Source organism: Archocentrus centrarchus, chromosome 16, assembly GCF_007364275.1.
Source record: "Archocentrus centrarchus isolate MPI-CPG fArcCen1 chromosome 16, fArcCen1, whole genome shotgun sequence".
In the NCBI taxonomy this organism is placed as follows: Eukaryota; Metazoa; Chordata; class Actinopteri; order Cichliformes; family Cichlidae; genus Archocentrus; species Archocentrus centrarchus.
Genome location: NC_044361.1, coordinates 34,535,836 through 34,551,116, shown reverse-complemented (window position 1 = coordinate 34,551,116; position 15,281 = coordinate 34,535,836). Strand labels below are relative to the sequence as shown.

Here is a 15,281-nt window from a genome sequence, read left to right as displayed (position 1 = left end):
GATCTTTGGCCCACTGACTTGCGAGGCAGACCGGGTTGTCGTTCTTGAAGCCACAGACGGGAGTATCGGGGGGAGGAGCTCCGCCCAGCCAGTGCAGGCGTGTTCCAGGTATGGCGGTCAGCTGCTCTTCAAAGGTGTTGTACACTAGAGCGATCTGCAACATGAAGAAGAGTAGGAGGAAGTGTGGTCAATGCCCCCAGAAACAACATCAGTATTTAGAGACACTTTGTCCTCTGCAGAGTCTCTGAGTGAAGGTCCTTCATTCTCATCACACAGATCCCAGATCAGACTTCAGCCAGCTCCTTTAACTCTTAAGGTCCTAGCTCTGTGTGTGTGTGTGTGTGTGTGTATTTTACCTGGAAGGTGCAGCTGTTGGTATCCACAATGTCCCACAGAGCAAAGTCAGTCTCTCGGTCCCCGTTCTCATCCACGTGGAACGGACCTGCTACACCTGAGGAGGACCAGAGAAGGTACGAAGGTGAGCGAGAACTGGAAACAGAGCAACAGTAGACTGACTCCACCGCAGACCGAGTCTACCTGTCCTCAACCCGATGAACCTGTCTGAAGTTTAATGAACAGCTCCTCGCAGTGAGAGACGATGAAAATGAACCAGGGCAAGAAATGAAAGCTGAATGATGGAAGGACCTCTTTGGTTCAACAGAGAGAAAAATGCTACAGAGAGTTTCTTATACAACCCAAAGATCCCTCACACAGGTCAGGAACAAACATGTTCTCAGTGCATATTTCTAATAATACTGCCTAAGAGAAGCATGTATAGTGTGAACAATTGTGTGTGTGTGCTGGCATAACACATGCCAGCACACACACCCCTAACCCTACACACACACATTTAAACACTCTTTTTACTGTAGCTTTTCATTATAAAAGGCCTCAGTGAGATGGTCCATGCTTAATAAAGTCAACTAAAAACTGAAGTAAAAACTAAAACCAGGCATGAATATCATTTTAGTTAAAAAAAACATAGATGAATGGAAACTTATATTCTTAACTTTGAAATAAAATTTAAATATAGAGAAAAGTGTTTAGTTCTAGTCTTTGTTAATATAGTCAGATTTATCAGTATGAGCTTTGATGCATCTGTTTTTTAGGACGGGACATTCTAACGTGAGTCCTACAGGATCAATATTTTAATACCTCCCTGAATGTAACCCCAAAATTATTTAAAAAAACAACACAAAAACTGATAAAACCAAACTGTATCGAGCAGAATGAGACTGGAGCCTCAGCATGAGACTGAAGCTAAACTGGACTGAAATCAAAAGTGAAACCATCCTGAAATATGAAAACCCCGACAGGGCCAAAGCTGCTGATGTGAAACAAATCTGTGAAGGAAAATGTAAAAACTGTGGCCTCAACACAGCTCTATAACTACTTATAGTCCTAAAAATCAATAGATCATTAGACATCACTGCTTCATCTCTGGAACAGAAGAATTCCAAACAGGAAACAAAGTGATCAGGAAGATGACGGCAAACAGAAACAACACCAAAGCTGCCTGCACAGCCTCCATGGTGCACGCCTCTGTGTGCAAAGACAAACAGTGAATGGTAAGTGCTCATGTTCTGAACAGGACCGTTATGTGTCTGTTTCCAGAACTGACACGGGCAGAGACAGGCATTATCTGATTAAATGCCATTATGAGGACACAGCGGTCTTAATAACACTGATAAAGTTATCTGCAGGTTTCAGCTGCTTTACAGGCCAGGGCTGTGGAGGTTTAACAGGTGGGTGTTTGATGGTGCGCTACATTAGGAGAAACTGCATGGAGGGAAAGGTAGGAACACTTTCTCTCCCTCCACTACAAACCCCAACAGAGCTGCTTCAAATCCAACATCTAGCAGCAGAAACCACTGCTTTCACTGCACAGGAAGCTCAACACGGAGAAAAGATGGAGGACAGAGAGGCGACAGGAGGCTGGAGGTCCTGAGTGGAGGCTGGACCTGTGGACGTCTATGACCTGCGGATGGCTGTGAAAACGTCACAGACAGGAGAGGTTAATTGCAGACAATTAGCAGTCAGCAAGTGTGCGTGCACACTGGAGAGAGCGGCTGAGTGGTTCAAAGCACCCTGATGATCCATCTCCATAGAAACAAAGCCATTAGACTTCAGGAGGGAGCTGATTGGTTGTAGAGGTTGAGCATGGAGAAAACAGATCAAAGTGATTAGAACAGAGAGGTAAATGAAACACAGGCACAAACATCAGTGTTACGGTTTCTGTAACGACAACAGCATCTGATTTTAGGAGGATTAATCCAGCTTTTACCATCAATCATAAAAAAAACTATGTGAGGGACCAAATGGTGAAAACATCACTGCTCTCCATCTGTCTCCATGAGGTCTCAACTGATCTGAACAGTAATAATATTTCAGCTTCAATATCGGCATGTGGAGAGCTGAGGACAGCATGGATGAGTAGATGTTAGGATTTTTCCACTGCAGAGTAGTGACTTATAGTCATGCAATGTAAAAATTATAACAGCAACCGAGACACACAAACTGCATCTTATTTTAGGATGTTTCCAGAATTCCCTTCATAGTCAGAAGATCTGGAGTGGTGCTGTGGTTATGTGGTTTGTGTTCAGACAGGAACAGGCTCCCCACGACCTTGAAGTGGGCTAAACTTAAATTAATTAGGTATAAAGGGACCTTTTATACAAAAATCCTTCTGCCTTCTGGATAAAACTGATGCAATGTTTTCTAATAATACTGCCTAAGGGAAGCATGTATAATGTAAATAAAATTGGTCCTAGCACAGAACCCTGTGGAACTCCATAATTAACCTTAGTGTGTGAAGAAGACTCCCCATTTACATAAACAAATTGGAGTCTATGAGATAAATATGATTCAAACCACTGCAGTGCATTACCTTTAATACCTATAGTATGCTCTAATCTCTGTAATAAAATGTTATGGTCAACAGTATCAAAGCTGCACTGAGGTCCAACAGGACAAGAACAGAGATGAGTCCACTGTCAGAGGCTCTAAGATCATTTGTAACCTTCACTAATGCTGTTTCTGTACTGTGATGAATTCTGAAACCTGACTGAAACTCTTCAAATAAACCGTTCCTCTGCAGATGATCAGTTAGCTGTTTTACAACTACTCTTTCAAGAATCTTTGAGAGAAAAGGAAGGTTGGAGATTGGCCTATAATTAGCTAAGACAGCTGGGTCAAGTGATGGCTTTTTAAGTAGAGGTTTAATTACAGCCACCTTGAAGGTCTGTGGTACATAGCCAACTAATAAAGACTGATTGATCATTTTTAAGATTGAAGCATCAATAATTGGAAAGACTTCTTTGAACAGTCTAGTAGGAATGGGATCTAACAAACATGTTGCTGGTTTGGAGGAAGTAACTATTGAAGTTAACTCTGAAAGATCAACTGGAGCAAAAGAGTCTAAACAAATACCAGCAGCGCTGAAAGCAGCCGAACATGAAGAATAATCTTTGAGATGGTTATGAATAATTTTTTCTCTAATGTTTTACGGGTTATCTGCTTTAAGCTGTGCGTTTGTGAATTATACCACGGAGTCAGGCACTTCTGATTTGAAGCTTTCCTTTTCAGAGGAGCCACAGTATCCAAAGTTATACGCAGTGAGGATGTAAAACTATTGATGAGATAATCGACCTCACTGGGAGCAGAGTTTAGGTAGCTGCTCTGCACTGTGTTGGCACTGAAGAGCATAATAATGAAGGAATTAGATCCTTAAACTTAGTTACAGCACTTTCAGAAAGACTTCTACTGTAATAAAACTTATTCCCCACTGCTGTGTAATCCATTAAAGTAAATGTAAATGTTACTAAGAAATGATCAGACAGGAGGGGGCTTTCAGGGAATACTGTTAAGTCTTCAGTTTCTATGCCATATGTTAGGACAAGATCCAGAGTATGATTAAAGTGGTGGGTGGGCTCCTTTACATTTTGAGAGAAGCCAGTTGAATCTAACAATAGATTAAATGCAGTGTTGAGGCTGTCATTCTCAGCATCTACATGGATGTTAAAATCACCCACTATAATTATTTTATCTGAACTGAGCACTAAATCAGATAAAAAGTCTGAGAAATCAGACAGAAACTCTGAGTAAATGAAATGCTCATTTTAAACATATAAGTATGTTACAGTGAGAATATGTTTCAGTCAGTGAGTGTGGGAGTTTGAGTAGATGGGAACCACAATTTGTATTTATCTAAATAAAATTTGTTGTGCCAAACACATTTCCCTTCCCAAGATGAGCTCTATGAGCTCTTTATTTTACTTATTATTTATTCCTTTTTATTATTATTTACACGAATACATGTGTAATTTGGCAATGCCAGAGCTGACAGGCAGGGGGGGTAGAAGCAGTAGAAGAGAGAGAAAAAAAGAAAAAGGGGAGAAAACTAGGAGAAAAGATGGGAATAAAAGTAGAGAGCACAAAAAACACACCGGGTCATCAACTGCTGCACCTGAAGCAGCTGGAAAAAAAAAGAAAAACACATACACAAACCAACAATCTTGTTGTGGTGTGTGCAGGGTTATAATAGTTTTGGATTTTACATTATAGTTTAGTTTTAGTTAGTTTTTACTTTTTTTTCTCTAATTCAGTTAGTTTTAATTAGTTTTCAGAGTGGTTTTGCTCGTTTTTATTAGTTTTTATTTTTGGTTTTATGCTTAGTTTTAGTTAGTTTCAGTATTAGTTTTAGTATTTTCATACTTAATCAGGTACGCTTTAAAGATACCCTTTAAAGAAATATATTCAGCAACCAACTGTTCACAGACAGCAGAACTACATGCTAAATGTGTGTAATATTAAGGACACACATGAACATCAACAGGGAGAAACAAAGAACAATATGAACTCCAAAACTCGATAAATTCTACAATAAACTCCCAATAAAGTTCAGCCTCAGTGCAGCAGATTAACAACAGCTACATGTGGTGTTTGACAAAAACAAACTCCTTGAAGGAGTCAAAGCTCAAATCCAGCTGCATCCTGATGTTCTCTCCACCTGATGCTGCTTCTGTTTTGGAGCTACTTGGTTAGATGCTCGCTGATTAGACTTGCAGGGTCTTTGCGGCCTATGTAGCCTACGGAAGTGTCCGACCTCATGTCCGCATTTATGCATGTATAGCTGGATTGCGTGTGTTAATTACCTTGTGGTTGTGTGCAGGGGGTTTTTTGGTCCTTGCTCTTTGTGCTCAGTTTTTAGGGTGCAAACATATTTGTCCCTGTTTTTTCACTTTCTTCATTCCTTCACGTCCATTCCCATAGTTTCAGCAGCTCCCTCCAGGAATTTGCTGACATTTGTGAGTCCTTATATTGATGCTTTGATTATTAGTCCTGATTGTTATTATCTGACTGATAAAGTAGCCGGAAACGCACAAGGACTAAACACAACGTTGTGGGCTGCGTTGACCCGACGAGTAGTCACGTTTCTCTGGAGGTGGAGGCCGGGTTGCCTTGTAGGATGAGAGCGGTTTCCGTAGCTGCCTTGTGTGCGCTTCTCAGGTCTACTTTGATGTTGGTGTTTTTTTTCCTGACTAAGAAGTGTTCCGTACATCATCCACAACATCATCCACAACAAGACACTCGCTGCTATCTGTGCTATCATAGTAAAAAAAAAAAAACACCACATGGGACTCTCTGAGGAGCAGCGCGGTGTGCGCACGCACGCACATGCGCACACATTTGCCCGACGGCGTTCCGAGCTTAAACTCGGAGAGAGGAAAAAAATGATTTCATATCAATCCACAAGACTTTTGAAAAAATAACAATATCTATAATTTCAGTTAGTTTTAGTTAGTTTTGTAAACTCACAATTCAGTTTTAGTTAGTTGTCGTTTTTTCCTTTTAATTTTAGTTTTTATTTATTTCAGTTAACGACAATGTTTTTTCAATTTCAGTTTTCGTTATTTCGTTCGTTTTCGTTAACTATAATAACCCTGGGTGTGTGTGAGTCAGAGTGTGTGTTTGTTATGAACTCTCCTTGATAACGAAAAGCAACAATGTGCCCTGGAAGCCAGAGGCAGACAGAGAAAGACTCAGGACACCCAGGCCTGCAGAACCCAGTCCAGAGGCCACCATGTGCCCATCCTAGCAGAAGGATGGGGGAGGTCCCAGACAGAGCCCTCACAGCCAAACGGGCTCCAGAGAACCCGAGGCAACAGGAGGCTGCCGACCCCACCAGAGGCCGGCCACCTCAGCACGAGCCGAGAACAGGGCCGTGGGCCCCAAGTGCCTGAGAATCGCCCGACACCCTGGAGCTAAAATAATAACGCCCTGACCTTTATTTCTCTGATGTTCTGTGCTTCACTTTTTTTTTTTTGTTGTTGAAAACAAGAAGCTGTGAAGAAGCTGTGGGTTGTAAATCTGAATTCTCCACATTCACAAACATAGAAACCAGGAGCCCTGGCAGACTTTCTTAGCGCTGAACGAAGAGTTTGCCAGCGTATCTCTGGTGTTTCTTTGTGGGGGAGTTTTTAAATTAGATTATGCTGAGCTGGAGTGCAGAGGTCAGGGGTGAAGATGGTGACCTGTCACAGCCCTGCAGCAAACATTTCATTTCCTGGAACCAGGATCTCTCTCCAACCTTCACCCACCCAAGTCAGGTGACAGGAACATCCAGCAAACAGCCAGACTCAGATCGAAAGATAAGATCCCTGCTGCGTATCTGAGGCGTTTTCCTATCGTCCAAACAAACACTACGATGCACAAGAGACGTTTTATGATGCATTTCTGTAAAAGTGCTGCTTTTAAATTGTTGTTGAATCCTTTTGTTGTTCTCAAAGCTGGTATTGGTCCTTTTAGGGTTTCACCTTTGTGTTTTCTTATCTGCGGAGTTCACATGACAATAAAGTTTTGATTTTGGATGTTTTCAGGAATTAAAAAAAAAAAAGCCCTCAGTTCATCCTGTGCTTCTGAAATAAAATGACATCTAAAATAGCCTATAGGCACACTCAGAGCAATACAACTAATAGTTAAATGAAAACATAATAAAAAAAAAATTGGATAAATTAAATAAAAACTACAACCACAAAGCAACAACTTAGATACAATGACACAAGAAAGAAAAATGGAGTAAATAATGTCTGTGAAGAATAATTAGTCAAAACTTTGTTCTGATTGGCTGTTGGAGAAGGGTCACATAATATTGAGGTGGGGGTCCACGCAGGGTGAGCAGCAGTCAGAGGATGACATTTAGAAAGACGTGCCGATTGGACAAAAAGCCACCTGCTGCTAAAATGTCAGCTTATTAAAACATAATAAATATATCTGGACCACACACACACACACACACACACACACACACACACACACACACACACACACACACACACACACACACACACAGTCATGTTTCTGTGCTTCAGAGGATATCACATCAGCCTACACCCACTTCCTGGAAATCTAATCTAACATTAACTTTAGCTCAGCCGACCCTAACCTCCCCGCGACTTTAATATGCAATGATTTACAACACAGAGAATCGCAGTTTGTCCCCACAAGGAACTCATGTCCACAACATGTGACTGTGTAAACACACTGAGGTCCTCACACATGGGTAATACCTGCAAAACACACAAGTGAAGCTGTTAACACTGAGCTGAGTAATTTATGTGTTCCTGGAAGATCATGCCTCACTTTCCAGGAATGTGTGTGCTTGCTTTTTGTGTTGTATGTGGGTGTGTGTGTGTGAGAAGGGGCAACAAAGACGAGTGAAGGTTGGTGCCTTCAGAGCACAGTAAAATGAAAGATTCATCAGGGACTGAGTTAAATTTATTTAACTACCCACTTGACCCACTTTACTCCTGGTACATCGCTGGTAGTCTCTTCCTGTGTCTGTGCCCCTTTAGAACTGCTGTGCTCACCAATGACTGGGTTCTACAACACGATACGTGGCCACCATGTTTCCGGCAGACCTCTCCAATCAGTGATGACTTTTGTCTTTGAAAATGATGTGACTGAATCACATGAGTGCGAGACACCATTGTACATCTTCACGTCATAAACTTTGCGTCTGTCCCGGTTCAACACCTTAGCTCCATCTGGAGTGTCCAACCATCTCTGCAGCTCCAGTTTCAAACATTCAAATCCAGGTTTTGTTGGCTCAGGCTGCCTGGAACGATCTCACACTAAGGTCAGCCGAGCAATCTGAGGTAATCAACACACAATACAGTGCATCAGATGTGATTTCCAGCATAAAATCCCTTTGCAGGTGCAGCTTTTTCTGATCATATGAAGAGCTGAGTGTGCACTCTGTCTGGCCTCGCTCTTTGCTTCCTGAAGAAAGAGTTTCATCTCCAAGACGCCAAAGCTGCAGATTCACAACTCTTTTGTTTGCCTAAGAAAAGTCAGCAGAAAGAAAACTCCTTAAAGCTTTTGGAAACAGATGTGAATCTTGGTCTGCTGAGTTGACAGGCAGGTTAATCTCACCTGTAAAGGCTGAACTGGGTACCTGTACTGGAATGCCAGGGTAACACCGTGCCATATACAAGAGCTACAGCCCTGAGGTTATCCAGTCAGTCTACTGTTGCAGTTAGCCATTTCAAAAAGTTTAAAAATCAACAAATTACTTTGGAAAGGTTCAAACTTGATAACTTTTTACTTGTTCAGCTGATAGCCGTCACTAATGCCCACTAATTAGGAATTACTGGAGGTTAGCTCTTTGTCTGATTCTGTGCCGTCTCGCTGCTGAAGGTGTAAAGCAGGAAATTCATTCCCGGGTGTCTCTCTCCATTCTTACTGTGTGCGCACAGAAGCACCAGGCCCAACACTTTGTGTCTCACAATTAGCGTTATAGCTGACTGACAGTGCTACATTATCTAAGTGCAACAACACATTGGCTCCTCCACTCAGTGCTGGTCAAAGCCCCGGGTTAGCAACCTTTCAGTCAGAAACTCTGATGGCTCATTAATAGATAACACAGCAGGTGGTAATGAACCGGTAGATCACATGAGTGGGTTAATTTGATATTTCTCCAGCCAGCATGCTACACAGCAGCTGCAGCTTCGCTTCTGAAATGGAGACTGTTCTGGATTTTTCTGTTCTGTGAGGTCTGAAAGGTCAGGTTCAGCAGTGCCTTCCTGGAGGACCATGATCTGACCTCGGGGCCTCTGCTCAGGCACCTTTTTATTTGTGTCAGTGTGACTGCTTATTATCTGTGCAGAACCTCAGCGTGCTCCTTTAACTGGATGGGAGAATAGCAGTAGAAGGTGGTTTATCTTTGATATTAAGCTTTTTTACAAATTTTCTATATCAACAATCATCCAGAATGTTCCAGGGGTGACCCAACCATTGGTTGGATTATGTTTATGGTCCATTTCTAGTGAATAAACTATGGGTCAGAGTTTCCTGTCTGTAATCAGAGTCGTTCCGTAATCCGACTGAGGCTGTTTGAAGCCTGTGAACATGCTCAGCGTTTCCTCCGGAGATCTGCGTCTGTCAGCCGCTGCATTAAATCTGCTGGAGTGCCACAGAGCTGTCGTAATATTCCTGATTGTTCAAACATGCTCCATCAGTTAATGGAGCGGAAACAGCAGAGAGGAAGCTGTAATCTGATCTCCTTCTTACTCCGATTCATGGTCTTCACAGACAGCCTGCCTCCTTCTTCCCATGTCCTATTTGTCATGGAGATTATCTCTGATGGAATCGTATTAGCCTCCCTTTCTTTCTGTCTCATTCACATCTTTTCCATCTCTTGCACACTCTCATGCTGCCCCATCACAGCTCGTTCTCTGTGGTCTGTAAGCTCCTGTTAGGTATTAATGTGCACGGGAGTGGATGAGGAGAGTGGAGGCAGACTCACAGCAGAAAGAATAAGGGGGGGGGGGGGGGGGGGTAAAGAACAGCTGGAGACGTGCAGACAGCAAACAAACACTTTGAAATCAAATCAGAGTCACTGCATCTCCACACGTTTCCAGTTTAAAATGTTCAAAAATTTTCTTCAGATAAACCCAAATATCCACTTTGTGAAGTGTTTATAATTTAGGACGCTGTAAATCTCAAAAATGTGGAAACCCGAACGGTGGTTTCCATACGCTAGAAGAAGTAGCAGCAAGCCTGACAGACCCAACCCTGACAGCACAGATGTGTGGATGGACAGGCAGATGGATGGATGGGTGTATTACCGCCCCGCCGTCCTGGATGGGACACTTGCATCATGTTTTAGAGCTCTTGTCTGAGCTCTCCCGCTCCCCGTACCAGCCGCTGGATGAATCAAAATGTCAGATAAAGTCAGTCTTCATGCAGCCACGTGTTCATCTTCCTCTGACAGCCTGATAGCTGATACTGGGTCTGCTGTGCCTCTGACACACTGCAGGTTCACATCTGTGTTTGGACCTGGAAGCTGAAACCTGTTGCTTGGTAACCACATCACCTCATCCCACGCCTTATAAATCAGAGATTAGAAAGGCTGACAAATCTCATTAGGACGTCTGTGCTCTTCAAGCAGGTAAACAGGTTCATCGCACAGGAGGCGTGAAATCTGACCAACAACACAGCAGCAGGCTCGTCTACAGCAGCCCACAGGAGACCATGAATAAATGAGAGTCAGGTATGATCTCCCCTCCAGGTGTCTGCACTCCAATACTACCTTTCAAATAAAAAGTGAGTGTGCAGTTCTCAGGGAGCAGAGGGGTTTTCAGTGACTGAAATCTGGCAGCTGTCCTGGAAACAGAGGAGGAGGCAGAGCTCAGGGGGAGGCGGAGACGCCTCCTCCTCACACATTACACAAACAAGAGTCTCACTCCACTCCACAGGAAATCTGATTCCTGGTTATTTACATAAAAGAGCTCCAAATGCTGATAAACTTTTTTTTTTTTTCCAGGACATGATCACACCATCCAGGAATCAAAGCTCCATTGTTTCAATTATGAGACACGTCTGTGCAGAGAGAGACCACATCACTGCATCCCACTCATTAAAGCTGTTCTTTCCTTTGCAGTTCAGTTTAGTTTCAGTTGTTTAAAATAAAAAGTGGGTAAAATAACTTTTAAAAAACACCTGTGCTGCAGATATGAGGTACATCGTGCTCAGAGTCACCCCGACCGCAACCAAAACAATGAGACCGAGCTACTCTGGTGGAGTGAGAACTAATGTTAGTACTGACCGCACCATTACAGCAGCTCGTGGATGCAACGTTTCAGTCGCCTTCTCCTCACTTCTGTCTGCCTGCAGACTCTCTCTGATCAGGTCTGTGCTGATGAGCGTGTGAACAGTTTAAACTGTTTCTGCAAATCTGTCACATTGCCAAGACTTTCTGGTCCACAGGACACTGCAAATTATTGGATGTTTAATAGATTTAATAATTACGGCTTTAATGGAAACATAATTAAGAGATGTCCAGATAAATGAAAGCCTCATTTGTTGGAGCACCATTTGTAATTAAGCTAAAAATTGAGTAAAACAGTCTCGCCTCCGTGAGCACAGACACAGTGATGCTAATGGAGGCCTGATGGATGTGGACGGAACAGAGCAGAGGAAAGGCAGACGGGCGGAGACAGGGCAGCAGGGTGGAGGACAGGCTGAGGAGGACTCTGGTTTCACATGATTCAATTTCCAGGATATTTTTAGGAGATGTCCATAACAGTGAGATGAGGAGAGATCAGTGCCCTTCAGTAACAAGAGGAGGTGGTAAAAAACTCACAGCGATGAGGACGATGCTGAGACTGAATGAAAGAAAGAGAACAGAAACTGAACTGAAGGCTGAGAGATGATCTCACACAATCAGTTTAACACTCTGTAATAGAACCAACTCCCACTTTTATTCTACTGAGGAACAAACAGGTCATTTAAAAAAGAAAATCATCTTAGCACCCGACAGAGGACCATGAACCTTTATCTAGTGAAGTCTCACAAAGCAGTTTGTCTGCAGCATTTTTTTTTTAAAGCTGCATCTTTTTGCAATGACTTTACAACTTTTATTGAATAATTTTGCATCTTTTGTGGGAACTTTGCACCCTAAAGTTATTTTGAATCACAGTTTTGCACCTTCTTGGAATAATCCTTTGACTCGGTGCTGTTTCGGTCTGCTGCCAGCGTCGAGGCAGTTTTTTGGTTCAGCCAACGAGGTGAGGAGGAGGAAGCAGCTTTCCCTGCAATGTCATCCATCTGCAGAGTTTCCTGTGGTGGGTCATTTTATAATTTCAGTAATTTTGTCCTTTGAATAAGTGAAAATAATAATAAATGATAATAAACCTCACTGGGTTTGATTTCACAGATTCAAGATGTCCCGTGGAATTTTCTTACAGTCTGAACTCGGTCTCCATTTAACCTTCAGTTAATCCGAAATTCAACCTGTCTTCTTCTTTTCCCAAAAACAAATACAGCCAATAAAAAAAAGCCTCATTGCTGCATCACCGTAAACAAGAGCATGAATTTGTGAGGCGGGAGGAGACTGAGCTGCGGTCGAGTGTTCTTTGACCTGAGGTCACGTGGCGCGACGGCAGTAATGGAGGAAAAATAAAGAAGTGGAGAGGCAGCAGAGAGGGAAACGAAGAGCAGAACAAACAGACCTGAAGCTCTGCAGTGTTTACACAGCTGACTCTGAAACACTCAGCATTCAGCTCCTCACAGACACGTTTATCAGCTTGTTAATGCACATAGTTCCACTGACAGGTTATTACTTACATGTGAATCATCATCATTTGCCTGGAAATGTCAGACAGACCACGTTTACCTAAAAACAAGATAAAATGCAGCGACAAACACATTTGTCGTGCTTTTGTTGGTTTTTCCTTCTTAGCTGCTTGTTTGATTTTAAAGGGTTCAAAGCAAAAAGTGGCAGAAGACTTTTCTTCTCTTTACTCCATCCATCCATCCATCCATCCATCCATCCATCCATCCATCCATCCATCCATCCATCCACTTCCGCTTATCATGTTCAGGGTCGGGGGGGCTGGAGCCTATCCCAGCTGTAATAGGGCAAGATGCAGGGTACACCCTGAACAGGTCGCCAGCCTGTCTTTAATGTCAGAGGAAAATATTCAAAACATCTTTAAATATCGGCTTAAATGGCAGCACGTGTGAATATTCATGATGCTTGTGGAAAACGCAGAGAGTCCAGGAAGGATGCTGGAAGCTTCCTCGTTCCTGTTTGAGCAGGCTTTGGTTGTGTGCAGGTAAACCACCTGGTTGGAGAGAAAGGAGAGATATTTTCCCAAAATGTCAGTGTGCATGTGTGTGTGTGTGCGTGTGTGTGCGCGCGAGTGTGTGTGCCTGACCAAGAACAGTGTCATTACGTTGTTATGCTTTCACAGCTTTTGATTGGCTGCCTTCATCAGACCTCGCAGTGAGGTCAGAGTTCCAGCAGATGTTTGGGCGTGTGAAGTGGACATGAGGCTGAGATGTGTGTGGATATATGTAGCTCACACTGAACGCCCTCATTTCACTCAGCACTTTCTTTCTACACACTGATGACCTCTGACCCCAAGGCCCCTTCAAAATAAAACACCACCCCAACCCAGCAGAGCAAACAGCAGAGAGATGCAGAAACAAACAGAACCTCAGGGGCAGATCCATCACAGCGGGGAAACGAGTCTGACCTGCCGGAGGATGCCTGAGAGGAGGCTGTTTGGCGAGTCCGTCCCTGTCTCCATGTGACCCTCCGTCAGCCGTGTGATTTGTGTGTTTTGGAGGGGGTACAGCAGAGGAAGTCAGAGTTTTGTATCAATCATCAACTGAATATGCAGGCTGAGCTCAACCCCACCCCCAAATCCTCAGAGAGCTGCAAACAGGACATTCATGACCCTGTGGTGACACCAGGAGAAGTTCACAGATGGATATTCTTCATTTTTCAGGAAATGTGATATATGGTGATATCCAGGGTTCAATCACAGGAAGAGACAGCAGAGACGTTGAGGCGTCAGTTAACCTCAGCGATGTTTAACAACCAAAACAGCCACGCCGTCTCATATTGGCTGCATACTGAGTTACTAACTTCAACCACCAATGGGAGCAAAGAACACGAGTGACTGATACGATTCGCTTTTAAACGACCCGGCTGCAGCAGATTTCTGCCCCTCCCTGATCCAGGTTCTGGTGGAGGTTTATACCTGTTAAAAACTGCAAGCTGCTCACATCATCTGATTGTTGGGTGTTTCTCTGCTACTGTAGAGTCTTTATGTTACCACATAAAGCTCCTCAAGGCAACTGTTGCTGTGAAAGAAGGGATCGTAATTCAAACGTTTTAATCGAATACCACTGAAATCTGCTGTGACCCGGATGTTTTATGGAGGACATAAGGCAGGTCTGACCTTTTCAGAAAGTCCTCCAACTAAATGATCCTACTGCCCACCGGTTCCTGCTGTCTGTGCATCGTCTGTACTGCTGTTTCATCAAAGCTGCTTCATGTCTGTTACACACTGCAGTGCATATCAGACGGTCTGTTAGTGACAGACTTTTGTCTCTTGTACTTTTTAATAAACAGTACTTTCTAGTGTCTAAATCTAACCTGCACCCCCCACAATGTGACAAAGTTCACAAGCTTTCGATGCACCTCTGAATGACATCGTTGTGTCCTCTCTGCTTCCCTGGAAGTGTGCAAGGATAAAACATGCAGAAGGAACTACATCTGTATCCACCTGACTGAGGCTTTGAGACAGACCTTTTCAGGTTCTCTAATCTGTCTGAAAACAGAGGCAATAAAGAAAACCACAGGTGGATTTGATTGTGATGATACTGTAATCACAAGAATTACAGCTCAAATATCAAAGCGTCCACAGTGCGGCCTCTCACGGGTGATTGTGACAAATCTCATAACTGAGCATGCTGTGATGGGACAGAAACTAATTTACTGCAAAGCATGATGAATATTTTATTTTTCTCACAATGATCTGAAACACAAAGGTTTATTTATCATTTAGCAGCTTAGTTACAGCACATTTAAATGCAGCAAACACAAATTGGAGACTCCGAACCTCCACCCAGGCTCAAAAGTTCCTCAACACAAGAGTCCCTGCAGGAGGAGATCTGGATAGAGCACAATATAACAACAAATGTCCGTGTTTGTCCCGTCCCTGAAATCAGATGGACTCTGCCCAGAGTGTGAAACCCCAAAGCATCAGCTCGGGCACAAAGAAAAGAGGGGTGCTCATTTCAGAGGTCATCAGTAGTTTAATCTTAAGCTGATGTTTCCTGCTTCAGTGATGTAGTTTAGAGTATGTGGATGAACATGAGTTTAGAAATGGATCTGTGAACAGCTGATAGTTGAACATGTGAAACAATCACCAAACAGAAGAAAAAAAGGCAGCTTAATGCCCCCCTCCCCAAACCAACCTTCACAC

General features: G+C 43.2%; 1 protein-coding gene across 4 annotated transcripts in view; it reads right to left on the bottom strand.

Moving 5' to 3' along the window:
• The window catches only part of LOC115794823 (atrial natriuretic peptide receptor 1-like), a 94,549-nt gene that overhangs the window by 20,263 nt on the left and 59,005 nt on the right, over window positions 1–15,281 (bottom strand). For all 4 annotated transcript variants that reach the window (XM_030750481.1, XM_030750483.1, XM_030750482.1 and 1 more), the window contains 2 exons: window positions 357–451; window positions 19–154 (listed from right to left, as the gene is read on the bottom strand). In XM_030750481.1, the coding sequence (XP_030606341.1) occupies window positions 19–154; window positions 357–451 (231 nt within the window). The remainder of the gene's footprint in view (window positions 1–18; window positions 155–356; window positions 452–15,281) is intronic.